The sequence below is a fragment of the Eupeodes corollae genome, chromosome 2 (assembly GCF_945859685.1).
Source record: "Eupeodes corollae chromosome 2, idEupCoro1.1, whole genome shotgun sequence".
In the NCBI taxonomy this organism is placed as follows: Eukaryota; Metazoa; Arthropoda; class Insecta; order Diptera; family Syrphidae; genus Eupeodes; species Eupeodes corollae.
This window is the reverse complement of record NC_079148.1, coordinates 110737219-110753304: the sequence shown is the minus strand read 5'-3', so window position 1 is coordinate 110753304 and position 16086 is coordinate 110737219. Positions and strand designations below refer to the sequence as shown.

The 16086-nt window shown below is 36.1% G+C and overlaps 2 protein-coding genes across 2 annotated transcripts in view; both read right to left on the bottom strand.

Moving 5' to 3' along the window:
* LOC129944201 (four and a half LIM domains protein 2) overlaps window positions 1–16086 on the bottom strand; it is a 230180-nt gene that overhangs the window by 161057 nt on the left and 53037 nt on the right. The window lies entirely within an intron of this gene.
* LOC129944202 (uncharacterized) lies at window positions 10437–12491 on the bottom strand. Its single transcript, XM_056053473.1, has one exon. The coding sequence runs from the start codon at window positions 12267–12269 to the stop codon at window positions 10689–10691; it is 1581 nt and encodes a 526-aa protein (XP_055909448.1). The 5' UTR covers window positions 12270–12491; the 3' UTR covers window positions 10437–10688.

Sequence of the window (16086 nt, the reverse complement as noted above, 5' to 3'; positions counted from 1 at the left end):
GGCATCGCTTATGACCACGTTATGGCGTATTTTGTGTTAGGATCTTCGCTTAGGCCCTTACAAGATCAAGAATTGGAGTGGATGGAACTTTTGAATCTAACGTACGTTTTCCAATTGTTCAAGTTTTCAAGTCCTTATGTATTATTCTTCAATGGTTCTATGTGAAGACAGTACAGGACAGACAATTTTACCATACTAGAAATCATATGAGAGAATTACTTAGTTACTTAAGGTGGCAGTACAGTCCTGTGTGAACACCCAACAAACTTCTCAATCTACTCGTAGCTAGGTCCCTAGCTATACAAATACAATACGATTCGAAGACTTTCCGTACAGGTGCATTGGTTTCCATGCGTGAGCTCTGCACTATTCTTCCAAGCACGATGATAATACAAATCACATGACAGCGCATCACCTTGTCTAAAACCTATTTTGACATCGAAAGGTTCTGTTAAGTTGTTTCCAACCTTTATGGAGCAGCGTGAATTCTCCATGGTCATCCTGCATAAACGAACGAGTTTAGCAGAGATGCCAAAACTAGACATAGCTCTATACAGCTCGTCCCTGTAGATGCTGTCAAATGCGGCCTTGAAATCGATGAAAAGATGGTGGGTGTCGGTTTGGTGTTCTTGGATTTTTTCCAGGATCTGCCGTAATGTGAATATTTGATCGACTGTGGACTTTCCTGGTTAAAAACCACACTGATAAGGGTCTATCAGGTTGTTGACGATAGGCTTTAGACGTTCACATATTACGGCAGAGAAGATTGTATAGCCGATGTTAAGTAGACTGATTCCTCTATAGTTGTTGCAATTCAGAGGGTCTCCTTTCAGGATAGGGCCAACAATACTGAGGTTCCACCCCCCAAGTTGGTGCATGCCCCTAACCATTAACCATAAGTTCGTGAAAAATGAAATCATTCGAATTTCAAAAATTTGTCATAAGAAAATATGAATAAGAACAAATACGACTTATTTGGCAACTATATTTTCGGTCTTTCTTCTTTTTTGTGTGAAAAAGTCCTGACAAAAAAAAACGTTTTCATACAAGTTTAACAAACTTAACTTCAAGTTGGGATATTTTCTTTATACTCGGAGTGAAGATAGTACGTTATATGTAACTTGGTGATGCAGCAGGTACCTCGCTTCTCTCTATATAAAGTATCCACCAACAATGAAACGTTGCTTTTTTTAAGTTTGCTTTTGATGCAGTTGAGGTACATCACAAGGAAATGAATGCAGAATGCCCCTTCCTATATAACTATTAGCCGCGTTTTATTATCACCATGATCTGATCCAGATCTTGGATTTACATGCATTACAACAACAACACAAGATCCTGTTTTGTGTTTGGATCTCAATTTGAGATCCAAAATTTAATTCTTTTTTTCACAACAAGGAGCGCTCTATCATTGTGATTTCACATGTAAATGTTGGTATCATTGCAAACAAATTAAATAAAACCTGTATTGCCATATAAACATTTTAATTTGACTGAAATAAAATATTTTTTTAAATAAAAAGCGAGAAGCTTTATATTTATTTATTTGGTATATAATCCATGAAATAATTAGATATTTTAACAAAACTAATTAATTGGTGAAATTCAAATAATTAAGTCCAAAAAAATGTATATTTGACATAATTTATGGGTAATATTTTGCCCAAAAAAAAGGAACAAAAAAAAATCATTGAGCAAAATGTTCTATGGGCAACCCTGCTTTAAATGTCAAAAAACATAAATAAAATCGAGAAAGCTGCAGCAGAAAAAAATGTTGAAAATACTTTTACATGGGAATTTTTTGAAATCATTCTTTTAATTGAAAATGGTTGTAAGAAACACTTAGGTGACATAAATTAGAACTCAGAACCGTCTGAACCATCTCAATAAAGAGAGTAGTTTTGAAATGACAGTGGTTTGTATGTAACACTTTCAAGAATTTCGAGAGAAAATCATACAAAATTCTTAAAAGTGTTACATACAACCCACCGTCATTTCAAAACTACTCTCTTAATTGAGATGGTTCAGACGGTTCTGAGTTCTAATTTATGTCACCTAAGTGTTTCTTACAACCATTTTCAATTTAAAGAATGATTTCAAAAAAATCCCATGTAAAAGTATTTTCAACATTTTTTGATTTTTGCGATTTGCACATTTTCAGAAGTTGTGGAGCTACAACTGGAACTTGAATCATCATCGATAAGATTCAATAGGGATAAAATTGAATTGTTTGATTCTTCGCTTTCATCACTTTCAAATAAAAACTGCAAATTATAAAAGTTTTTAAAAGAGAAAAGAAATAAAAATTAAAATGAATACTTCGATCAACCACAGCAGCTTCCATTTTGGGTATTTGTTTATATTTTTTTGCTTCGAAATGTCACTTTTGAAAGAACGAATTTGACACTGCTACCAAACTTTAAATAATAAAAAATATGATGATCCAATGCTGTTTTATTATCATGATCTGATCCGGATCAGATCACGGTGATAATAAAACGCGGCTATTATTGTGATGTGCTTGTGCCTGAGCCTGTGCATCGTTTGCACAAATCAAAATAGGACGCAATTTTAAGCAAACTAGGAGATTTCTAAAACCAGCAGCATCAGAGCATCACACTTCCAGCAGCGCCAGCATCAAAGAGGCTCCTGAGTGAATTTAAAATCATGTTCCTCAAAATATCCACGTACCTTCTAACATTTATACTCGTACAATCACAATACAAGAGAATAAGGCTTGAAAAGATTTTTTCCACCTTAATAGAAAATTAATTCTTGGCTTGGCTTAGATTTTTTATTGATTTGATTTTTTGGCTACGGAATTGTGTTTCTAGAACAGGCATATATTTTATTGTAACTGGGTGATGTGGCTTTGGCTGGGTGATAGAGATTTAAAGCTAGTTATGTATGTTTGGTAGCTGCTTGAAGTATGTGCTCGAGGGTAGTTCGTATCGACGACGAGGCAAGGAAGGGAAAATCAAATTGTCGATTGCAGATGTTAACATCGAGTCAAATTCTTTGCCTTAAGGTGATTTTGTTTGGCACATTTGATTTGTTTTAGGGTTTTTGTATTTTTAAACATTTCGTTCGTGACTTTCAGTTTTGATCAAAGTACATGTGTTTTTATATACGAATTACTCAAAACATTGCCATATTACATGTTTTGTGTTGTCGTTTTATGCGTACAAAGGTAGGTCTACATGTTCAACTTAAATTCAATTTTCCGCAAGAAAAAATATGTGTTTTGTATAAGTCACTAACCCAACAAAAGTATCAATTAAGGCTATACTGCTTGAAATTTAATAATTGTATGTTTTTTAATGCCAATACAATTGTTAAAAGAAAATTCGTACATAGATACATTTAATAATTGAAGTTGATATTTTATATTTTTTTTCAAAATGAAAACAAAAATCTAAATTTAATTGACTTAAATTTTATATCTAACACACATACAAACATCTGAACACACAATTAGCAGAATAATTACAAATTTACTCTCGTATTTTGTAAATAAAAATACCTCAAATAAAAACACAGCCATTATTTGATGATAATTGCATGATTAATTATTATCTTAGAATCCGTAAAAGCTGGAATTAACACAACAACTCTCAATCAAACTTGTAAAGTAATGGGTTTTGTTTTAGCATGATTTTAGAACTATTTTTGTTCAGCTTAGTTGCTAGTCTAAACTTGCAACTAAAATTAGATGACTGCAGTTTCAATTAACAAAAAAAGACCTAATAAGTTTATAGGTATTAAGGAACAAATTCAGACAATGGAAAGAAAATTTAGAATCCGTATTATTCATCAGTTATTATTAAGTATGAGTTATCAATTCTACATCGGTTGTTAAGCTCAATTCTTTAAAAAAAAACTTATTTTCAATAAGTCCCGTATTGAAAACAAAAACTGCTTCACTTTCACTTAAATGTAAAGTACTTCAATTGGAGTTTACTTCTGAAGTTCACTATTTTCCAAACTTTAACCGATGTGATAATTTTACGTCAACTCAAAATGCACTTAGAATTTGTATGGTTTACAGAAAATTCAGTTAAATTCAATTAATTTCAAAATTTCGAACTTTTTCAACGATTGAAAATATTTTGTAGGATATGAGCTTCAATATTTTGGACTTTTTTTCAATAATTTTCGAAGAAAATTTCTTTCAATAAACTCTTAATCACTCTAATAATTTTGTTATGCATCAATAAAACACAAAATCGCTAAAGGCATATATAAAATTTTCAATTTTTAAAACTTTTTAACTATTTTAACTATTGAATAACCAAATCTCAAATATTGCTTCATTTTATTCAAACTTTTTCTACAAAGCCTTAAAATAAACAAACATACAATTCTGTAATAGTTGCATTTTTTTTTCATGGTACGTATACGAACATTTTTTTTTGTTTTATATTTTGTTAATGTTACTCAGACAATACCTCTATTTATCCATGAAAGAAACAAAAAAAAGAATCTCAACCCATCTTATTTAAATAAAAAAGTATTAGTTGAAAGGATTAGACAGCTTTGTTTGCACTTAAATTACAATTACAAGTTCCAAAATCGAATAAAATAAGATACATAATTGACACCTACAACACGTATTTGGATAAAATGATAAAGACCAAGTCAAAAGTATTTTTGACAATCAATTACAGTAGCAATTAAGAGTTACAAGAACATCAGTGATGTAGTCAAATTTCTAACAAAAATTGTGCAAGTTTAAACAATATTTTACGAAAATTCGTTAAGAAAGTGTTGAATTTATTGAGATTAACTTTGTTTTTTAATAAATTTTTGTTGAGTTTTTTTGTAATCAAAAATGTTTGGCTACAGACGTTGCCGAATCTTTACAACATTTTCAACATTATTTATTGTTGTTGATCATTAAATGATGAGTGATGCACATCACTCAATCATTACAGTTATGGACTGTAATAAAGTTTGTAGAGAAAGTACTACTTGAAACACGCTACAATGACTGGGAAGGTAGAGGGAAATACTTGATTTCAGTCGTTCAGAGTACCCACCTCGACCAATCCCTTCTTTTGTTTTTGATCCATCTGTATAAAAGTGGACGTCTTCTAGGAATGTCTTATTGGAATTGATTCTAGATAGAATTACAAAGGCCTAATATTGTTGTTAATTCACTGCGACAAAGCTTTGAGGCAAATAGTCTTGTCATAATTTATCATTCAAAATTTGTTTATAATATCGTTCAAATAAAACAGAAATATAGTGGCTCTTTTGGGACAAATTACAGAACTATATAGCACAGTATAAAAATCAAGAAACGAATAACACCAACTTTCACGGTTGGTAAGAATATACAATACCTTAATATTGTTTATTTATTAACTGTTGGACGCATTTAAGTACATATATTTAAGGTCCCTATTATGATAAGCAAATCCAATCCAAAAAGAGGCTGGGATGCGACCCATACTGATAACTTCCCATACCGTTTGTCGATTTGTCTAGTTTAAAAGTTTGAAGGATTGGGTTACAAAAGTTGTCAGTTGAATTATTCTTAAACATTTTTAAATTGCCAATAATAATTTTCATATAAAGAAATATTTTAGTTCGAAAATCTAGTTCTCTTAACGAGATTTTTAGTCGAAAAAACTTGTTTAACAATTTTAGTACCAAGTTTTAGTATTTATTTTCTTAGTTAGGTTTTTAATTTTTTGTAAAAAAATTATATTTTTCCTTAAAATTTAAATGAGTGTTGACAGCAATCAACTCCTACTCTCACCTCCACGTGGTGAACATCGGGTGCCTAGTACCTCAACTGGAGATTGGGTTCCAACCCCAGTGGAAAGTTGTTGGGGAAGCAAACGAGAGAGGTGGGGAGAGGTGTTTCCACTAAGGCACCTCTCCTTATCCAGACGGCAGCGGAGGAATTCCCAAGATGGAATCAACGGTGGCGTCTACAGTTCCAGTAAGGTTGAACTACTTAGTGAACACCTTATAGGGCTTCTTCGACTTATTCGGAGCCCAGGCCTGTAAGGAGCGGTTTTATCCGGCTCCCCATCCTTGGAGTTATACTTAGGATCTGGCCCTCCAGGTTGGAGGTTGTGCGTCGGGGTGACTTCCTGGCCACGTAAAAGCTTTCAAAGTTGCGAAGCACCAACAAGCCTCGGATACGGACGGATTTACTGTTGACAACCAACGCAAACGAATAAAGGACAACGAACTTCGGATATGCACGTGGAATGTTAGGTCCCTTAACAGACCACGTGCGGCCGAAGAATTAGCGGAGGCCCTAGAACGATATAAAGCAGATATCACCGCCATCCAGGAAATACGATGGGATGGGCCGGGCAAAAAGAGGATGAAAAACTGCGATATTTACTATGGTGACTGCTACCACGAAAACCAACAGCGCTTATTTGGATGCGGATTCGTCATTGGAGCCAGACTTAGGCAAGAAGTCTTGAGCTATAGGTGCATCAATGAGCGCCTCATGACCATACGCATCAAGGCTAAATTCGGCAACATTAGCCTGATATGCGCGCACGCCCCCACAGAAGAAAAAGACGACAACACCAAAGATATGTTCTTCGAGCTCTTAGACAAAACATATGAGCAGTGCCCTAGCTACGATATTAAAATAGTCCTGGGCGATTTTAATGCCAAGCTAGGAAGGGAAGACATCTTTGGTGGAATAATCGGGATGAACAGCCTGCACGACAACACTTCCGACAATGGATTCAGGCTCATAGATTTTGCTGCGGGGCGAAACGTAATGGTAGCCAGTACGCGTTTTCCACACCTCAACATCCACAAAGGAACTTGGACTTCTCCAGATCAATCTACCGTCAACCAGATTGACCATATTGCGATCGACGCCAGACACGCTTCCAGCATCATGGATGTACGAACTTTCCGAGGAGCTAACATCGACTCGGACCACTACCTCGTTGTAGCCAGGGTAGCACTTCGGATTTCCAGACCCAAGGCAAAACAGGGAGGTGCTGGGAGAAGATACAACGTCGAACGGCTACAATCGCCAGAGATCGCCAAATCCTTTTCCGACCGAGTGACAAGTAACCTCTCTCGAAGTTCTCTGCCGCCAACACAATGTATCGAAAACCAGTGGCAACATTGCCAAGATGCAATCAGAGAAGCCGCCTCTGATGTGCTGGGTTTCAAACAGCCACCAACAAGGAACCCCTGGTTTGATGAGGAATGTCGGCAGGCAAATGCAGCCAAACAACAGGCACGCAAAGCGGCGCTGCATAAAAGGACGAGAGCTGCTCGTGAGCTCTATGAGCAGAAGAGGCGAGAGGAACGCCGACTTTTCAGAAGGAAAAAGAGAGGGCATGAGAAGCGTGCGGTCGAAGATGTTGAGAGGTATAAAAGCAGGAATGAGGTTCAAAAGTTTTATGAACAGGTGAAACGAAATTCACAGGTACATAAACCTAGAACCGAAGGCTGCAAAGACGAAAGTGGAAACATCATAGTGGAACCGCAGTCAATGCTGAGGATATGGAAGGACCACTTCTGCAGACTGTATAACGGCGATGAAGAACTGAATCCCGCTGTCAGGCAGGATGACCCATTCGATATAGACGACGAAAGCCAACAATCCCGTCCTCCCGACTTAGACGAAGTAAAGATTGCCATATCTAAGTTGAAGTCTAATAAAGCCGCTGGAGCAGATGGCTTGAATGCCGAGCTCTTTAAAGCAGCTGGAGATAAGTTGGTTAGGAGCATGCACCAACTTATCTGTAAGATATGGTCGGAAGAAAGCATGCCCGATGAATGGAACCTCAGTATTGTTTGCCCGATCCTGAAAAAAGGAGACCCTCTAAACTGCACCAACTATAGAGGAATAAGTCTACTTAACATCGCCTATAAAATCTTCTCTGCCATAATATGTGAACGTCTAAAGCCCATCGTCAACAACCTGATAGGTCCTTATCAGTGTGGTTTTAGACCAGGAAAGTCCACAGTTGATCAAATATTCACATTACGGCAGATCCTGGAAAAAACTCAAGAGCACCAAATCGACACCCACCATCTTTTCATCGATTTCAAGGCCGCATATGACAGCATCTACAGGGACGAGCTGTATAGAGCCATGTCTAGTTTTGGCATCCCTGCCAAACTCGTCCGTTTGTGCAGGATGACCATGGAGAATTCACGCTGCTCCATAAAGGTTGGAAACAACTTAACAGAACCTTTTGATGTCAAAAAAGGTTTTAGACAAGGTGATGCGCTGTCATGCGATTTTTTTAACATCTTGCTTGAAAGAATAGTGCAGAGCTCACACGTCAACACTAGAGGCACTATCTTTCAAAAGTCTGTCCAATTACTGGCATATGCTGATGACATTGACATAATCGGAAGAACTCAGCGTGATGTCAATGGGGCTTTTGTGAGTATTGAGGCAGAGGCGGCAAAAATGGGTTTAACGGTTAATGAGGGCAAAACAAAGTACATGCTGTCGTCTAGAAAGGACATACAACACCGACGTTTTGGTCAAAACGTCACAATCGACAGACGTACCTTTGAGGTAGTCAAGGACTTCGTCTACCTAGGCTCCGCTGTAAACGCAGAAAACAACACCAGCGCTGAGATCAAACGCAGAATAACTCTTGCTAACCGCTGTTTCTTTGGACTAAGAAAGCAATTGAGTAGTAATGTCCTCTCTCGAGGGACCAAAGTGTTGCTATATAAGACCCTTATCATCCCCGTCCTGCTATACGGTGCAGAAGCATGGACCATGACAAAAGCGGATGAAAGCACCTTGGGTCGCTTCGAGAGAAAAGTTCTTCGTGTGATCTACGGTCCCGTATGCATCGAAGGGGAGTGGAGGAGAAGATGGAACGACGAACTGTACGGGCTGTACAGCGACGTAGACTTAGCAAGAAAAGTAAAAGTCCAACGACTAAGATGGCTGGGTCACGTAGAGCGCATGGAAACCAATGCTCCGGCCCGGAAAGTCTTCGAATCCGCACCCACAGGACAGCGCAGTAGAGGAAGACCGCGGATCAGGTGGCGCGCACAAGTGGAAGGTGACCTCACCCAAATTGGAGCGCGAAACTGGAGACATCTAGCTAGGGACCGAGCTAGATGGAGAAGTTTGTTGGGTGAGGCCCTAGTTCACACAGGACTGTAGCGCCACCTTAAGTAAAGTAAGTAAGTTGACAGCAATATTTTTTTAAAAAAACCGCAGACGCAGTTTTCTTGAGAGCCCTTTCTGCATCTTTCTGACTTTTTATCTGTATACAAAAATGTATTTGAAGTCGATATCTCTTCCGGTTCTTGAGCTATGGACAACGAAGGAAACGTCGCGAATGTAGTGCGTACGCACTTACGAACTTACGTACTCACACAGACATCTTTCTAAAAATCTTTTATTTCGACTCTAGGGACCTTGAAACGTCGTGAAATTTAATTTGACAAATCGGACCAACTACAATAACTTCCTATGGGAAGTTAAAAAGGAACGTTACTCTGTTTGAAAGCCGCAGTTCACCTACCATAATCTTTCAAGGTTCTTAAACATTTCTCAAACGTTCACTTTAAGTAAAATGTTTGATAAAATTTCGTACTAAGAGAATCAGACTTTAAAATTGCTTGGAAAGGCTAAACGAAGTTAAACAACTAAGAACTTGGAGAATTAACAATTTGATCAAGATTCTATAAACGTAAAAAAGTAAAAAAAAAAACAATACAAATATTTTTTCCATTTTATTTTTACATTATTTAAGACAATTTTATGAAAAGCATTCTTTAATTTCATAAAGTAACTAAAATTGAGTAATTCTTTTAAAACTCTATGTTAAAAGCACACGATTTTTTAAGGAAACCAAAACTGTCAGTCAAATATTCAAACTTATGTTTTCTTTCATTAATAGAAAAATATCATAAATATTTATTACAAAAAATAAACTTGATGCTAAGCCCTTTTTTCGTAAAAAATATCTTTAGCACAAACTTATTCAAAACTTTGGATTCACAATAAAACAAATATTATGCTTCATCCCACAGTAACAACAATTAATTTTGTATTGGTGATTTACACTTAAAACCAGTTGTAGTTGTACGTCTTTTTGTGTACTCTCAAGTTTTGAAAATTTTTAAAGTAAAGTTCGTGTAGCCATTAGTAAGTATGTATGCCCAAATTGTTGAAGTATAAAATAAACTCCAGCATATTTGATCAACTTTATTGTTAAAATAATTAACAAATACATCTTCTATGATCTCATTTTCATAATAATAGTTATTACCAAGCACAAAATATTTTTTTTTAAGAGATTCTACCCACATATTAAATTTTACGTCGATCAGCGTCATCGCCCGCAGCCGCCGCCGGTCAAAACCAGTAGTTGTTAGACTAAAATTAAAAACCAGATGAATATTTACCATGTTATAGGCAAAATATCAACATTAAAGTTAAATACAAACAAATTACATTAATTTAAAGTATTTTAATTTATTATTTGTGTATTTTTATTTGTTATGTTATTTGTTTATTAACGATTTTAATTTGTTGTTAAATGATAAATGATTCAAAGAAAATAATATGGCATCAAGACATCATGAGAAGAACAGTCTTAACTTATTGCACTCTTCTGGTAAACGTAGACGCAGACGCAAACGCAGACGTAAACGTTTACCTGGCGTCGCGTTGTTATTCGTTGTTTTTAGCAGAATATTCACCCACACTATCGCCATGGCACCTTAATTGGTGATCGCGAACGTCTAGGAACAGATTGCGTCATGGAATATCGGTTTGGCTCGTTGCGATTGATCATTCCGGATGTCTGATGCTGATGTTGTCTCGATGGACGTAAGTTGTAGGAGTGAAAATCTGACTGCTGGGTGTACTGACGTGGTTTGACAGGAGCAGGAGCATACTGCATATCCATCGGCATGTTATCGCCAAAATAGGTTTGCCTTTTTGTTGGAGGAGGATCATTCCTCTTCGAAACGATGTATCGAAGAGGTGATCGAGTATTACCAGAGATTCTGACGCGAGTTGGTTCCTTGTGGATCGGATATGCGTCATTCGAAGTGATTTGGATACAGGTCTGGTATCGACCTTGTTTCTCGTAATTTCCCCGCGATGGCTGGTGGTTGTTCCAGCTGCCACGATTTGGGGACTCATATCGGTTATTTCGGATCTGCTGCTGATGATGCACAGCTTGTGATGGCATTGGCTTTGCAACTCCTACTGGAACCATTCTCCCCGGTTGATTCGGACTGATTGAGTTCTTTATTTCAATGCGGATTGATGGTTCTGTTGATGGTGGTGGTGGTGGTGGTCGCTCGACTCTGAAGGTTTCTGTTCGTTTGACTGAAGATCTGGCTTGATTAGAACGAGCTGGGCGCTCTGGACGTGCTGGTGACACATTTCTAGCCGAAGAACTATTCCGAGTCGCAGACATATCCCTTACCGGTGACATATTTCTGATGGAGCACATATTTTGTAAAGGAGTTCGATTTCTCACTGGTGATCGTGACATTGGTCGATAGCTCTCATTCTCATAAACATACACACCTGATCGGCTATCACTATCTTTACCCCCTTCAGATTTCTCATCTCCTGGAGGTGGATCAACTCCCACAAACCATGACGGATTGTGTGGCACTTCGTTTTGTTTCGACAGGAATTTCTCACGGAATGATCTTCGAAAGCTATTGAGTGTGATCGTACGGAATTTATCGGGATCGTTTTCGATTTCTTCAGAGATTTCTGGAGGATTTTTCAACTGTTCCAATTGCTCCCTAAGTTGCCTTGAAACTCGATTCTTCCGAAAAGTAGAGCTGTCAATAGGTTGCTGTACCTGTTTGCGAGAACCACCGTCTGAGCATCCTGAAAGATCCGATTGCAAGCTCGATGGTTGCTCGTACAAAACATTGAATGGATCTCGAGCTGCTTCAGCAGGATCGGCCACAATTCCTGATTTCCATGAATAGTATGTTTTATCCTTTATCTCTTCAGCCTCTAATGATGGTGGCGGAGGATCAGGACTGATTTTCGATCTGGTAAAAGTTCCAAATTTATTTGCAACTTTTTGTTTCTTCGTAGGTTTTGGTTTCACTTTGGCCAAGATCGATTCGTTAGCATTGTCAATTGTGAAGGTTTCACTGCGTTGTAAACCATCTGGCTTAGATTCGACTGAGTCCCGGCGTCTGTTGCTGTTTGTTTCTATCGATGAAGACCGACGACTATTCGGAGTACTGTCACGTGTTGAACTATTACCACGTGATATTGAGTTACGAACTTTTCGTAAAAATGACATGACTCAAGGTCAATGTTTGTTTTTATTTTTAATTTTATTCTTCTAAACTCAACGCGTGAAATCTACAAATTAAAATCAAATCAAAGCTCCAATCTCAGATTTTTTCGAACCTTCACGATCACGAAGTTTGTTAGCAACTGAGGCATACCTAACCTACTACCTACTTGTCAAGACTACACTATACACCGAGTACACACTTCCCATACCTAACCAACCAACCAACTAACCCAGCTACAAGTTTGGTGTGATGTGGTGTGGTTTGACTTGGTTTAAAGCTAGTCATCAAAACTTAAGATCGATTAAGCCCATATGTGCTTGATGTTTGTGTATGAGTGTTGTTATTCTTTGCGTGAAAATTTTTTTTTCAGAATTATTTGAGGTAAGCCTTTGTTCAATTAAAAAACAAACAAACAAATAACAATCGAAAATTTAACAAAAGTTTAAGTTTTTTTTTGTCAATGATGTGATGAATTTGTTATTTATTGACAAAGCGACTTTTGGACTTTGAAAATTATTGTTGCCGGTAAAAGAAATTCACAAAAATTAAAGTCTCTTTGCTGCATGCAAAGAAGGTAAGTGAACTTCATTTCTTTTTCGTGTGGGCTTTCTTGTTACACCAGCTCCATTGACAAGAGTTAGTACATTTATGATGAAATTGAACATTTGTTTAAATTAAAAAGTTGTGTGTATAAAGCCTCGAGGATGTAGGTATGTATGAAAGAAAACAACCTCGACTTGCTTTTAGACTGGTTTGGGAATAAATCCTACGCATTGTTTATATCCATGTCCAAAATGGAATTTAATGTTGAAAATATGTGGGGGTTGTTAGTTAGGAGGCTTGAATGGATACATTTTTATGTTTTTACGATAGTTGCAAAAACTTTCACTCTGTCCAAAATACAAATTTATAATATTCATGCAAATAGAGTCAAGTTTTAATTTTAGAATTTATTAATGCTAAGTTTTGTTAATTTTAAGATATAATTTTAGCTTATTTGATTTTTGAATTAATGATTTGTCAACATAAATAAGCTAATATAGAATATTTTTAACATAATTTATTATGAAGTTTTAATATTTAAATAGAATTGAGGACAGCCTTGCAATTTAATTTACACATACAAGCGTCTTGTGCTAATACTTGGACTTGAATTTGAGTGCTTCAAACTTGCTCATAAGTTTGATTCGTTTTAATTTTTCTCAATCTTTCAATAAAAAATGTTATTTGAAGCCAGTGAAAACGGACAGGTAAATCTGAAACTTTTTTTAAAACGATTTGGAAACCAATACCCCGTAATATTAACACACAAATATTCTATTTTTAATGTGTCATTTAATTTTTCTGAGATAATTGATTCAAAACATTATCAATATTCTATTTTTGTACATAATTTGGGACATTTAATAATTAAAAAAAAAAACTTTTTTATTGAGTTTTTACAAATTTGAAATAAATTATTTCTGGTGTTTACGTGAACACTTTTGCATTTGATTTAAAATAGAATCAAACCTAAATTCTTTGCTAATTTTGTGTCTAAATATATAAATCACGTGTCACGTCTCGTATTAAGCAAACCAGTTCAAAAAGTTGGTACTAATATAAGTTTTTGATTCATTTTTTTACGCAAATATATTTTTTTATTAGGTGGCTCAACAATCCATTGAGAACTATTGCCTAGTGACTTACAACTCTCAACCATTCCTGGGTGCGAGTAATGTTGTTAGGGATGGGGGAGACCTACAGTTTTAGGCCGAATCCGTGCGACTAATTTAAGAAGGCATTTGCATTACAAGAATTACCCTTTAAGGATTTTTCAATTCCTCGCAAGAAGCAGTAACCGTGAAAAAACATAAGATGGCACAGGCAGGATTTGAACCCAAGACCTCTGGCATAACAGAATTACGCACTAACCACGTCATGGGTACTATTTTTAACACAAGTAAAAGTATTATGCTTTTTACAACATTGATTTCAGATAAGACAGACAAATAAATTTTGGTGCTAGTGACTTACAGCTCTTAACCGATCCTGTTTAAGAATAATGGCAAGAAAGTAGGGTTCGGCTCATTTGAGAAACTCTTCTTCATGACAAGAATTCTTATTCTTAAAAGGATTTTAAATAAATAAATTTATTCGATTGTTGAATTCAGAAAGGTTTCCAGAAATCCCTAAACGGGAATAGAACCATTTTTAGCAAAAACACAAAACATTTATATTTTCGACAGTTTCAATCTTAAAAATTTCAACCAGTAGGTTATTAACATTTTCAAACTATGAATTATTTGACCATTTAATTTCTTAAACTTATCAACTTTTTAAATTTTCAAGTATTTAGCTTTTCCTGTTCTTAAAGTTTGAACTCAATCGTCAATATATTTTTTGGATGTAAGAATAAAATAATATAAACATTTTTTACTTTACACACCAAAAAGAAGGGGTCCCCAGACTAAATCTAAAAGTTCTTTTTATAATTTTGTATAATATGCAAAAGACACAGTGTAAGCATTAGGGAAAAAGGGAAGGGTTACATAGAAGGTGTTGGTGTACATTGATTTTTAATTCCTGAACATTCCACATTCGCGTAGTTCGCCTTAAAAATGAATCTCTGTACTTCATAGTATGGACGAAGTTCTGCTCAAGGGTAATACCTGGAGCGTGGGTATTGCGATTAAATTGTTTAAGGGAAGGAATGCAACTGGCTATTTCACTAGAACATAATCGGTTAACATAACGTAACATAACGGTAAAAAAAGGGTAAAACAAGAAACTTCTCGACTATGTTCGAGTGACGTAATCGTTAATGTCACCAATCATTTTAAAATCTCTTCTTTGAATACTGTCCAAGAGGCTTAAATAAGTTACTGGAGCACCAGCAAAGAGATGAGCGTTATAGGCTTTTCACACCAAGTCCAAAACCCGGTTTTCGCCGAAAACCTACATCGAAAACTCAAGTTTTCCCATACATTTTTGGTAAACCACAAGTTTTATATAAAACCTCTCGAAAACTAGAAGCAATTCAAAGTTGAACTAAACAAACAAACCTTTCGAAAAGTATTTCATTTTGAAATAAATTTGGGGATGGTAAGTAATTTTACTGATACAATTTCCTTCCAAAATAAGAATTATTGCTTTTTGTTTTTATTTACAGAATATAGAAGAGAACTTGTCGTCACAAATACATATGTTCGACGCTTTTGATAACTGGAGAAGGACTTTCCGGTAACTTTGTTCAATCGCTAGGGTTTGGGAGGTTTTAGAAAGACGATAAGTTCATTTGTGGAGGAGAATTAGTATGAAAGAAAGTCTCTGGAGGCTAAGTCGAAGCGGGCTAGGAAAATTTGTGCCAAATCATTCCACAATGTGACAATCGTTGTTCCAGTGAATAAAACCACAACAGAAGGCTATCGCCTATTGATGGACAGCGATGCCAACATCAAGAAGATCCTCAGTGGTTTGGACAAGCCAGGCGAGTTCTCAAAGGAAGAAACCAAAGATACAGTCATGGAGAAATTGCAGCTCATCTTAACAGCTTCAGTGATCGCTTTTGATGAGTGTGATTTTGGTACGAATCTTTAACTAGGAATTGATCTTTTCTGCTCCGGCCATAAGGCTACAATATATGGAGATTCTGAAGGCACATTTGGCCAAAAAAGGTAAGCTCAGTATTTTGGATTGAATTTGCTGTGAAAGAGAAGAAAATGATTTAAATAAAATGCATTTTTATTATAACAGTTTTGATTGTTGTTGATTTTTCTGATACATTTGCTAGACAATTAACTTCTCCTTAGTGAATTCCTCGGACCGGTTGAAGTGAAC

Excerpts from the sequence above, each read along its gene's own strand:
- LOC129944202 (XM_056053473.1), bottom strand. The coding sequence starts at position 12,269 with ATGTCATTTTTACGAAAAGTTCGTAACTCAATATCACGTGGTAATAGT.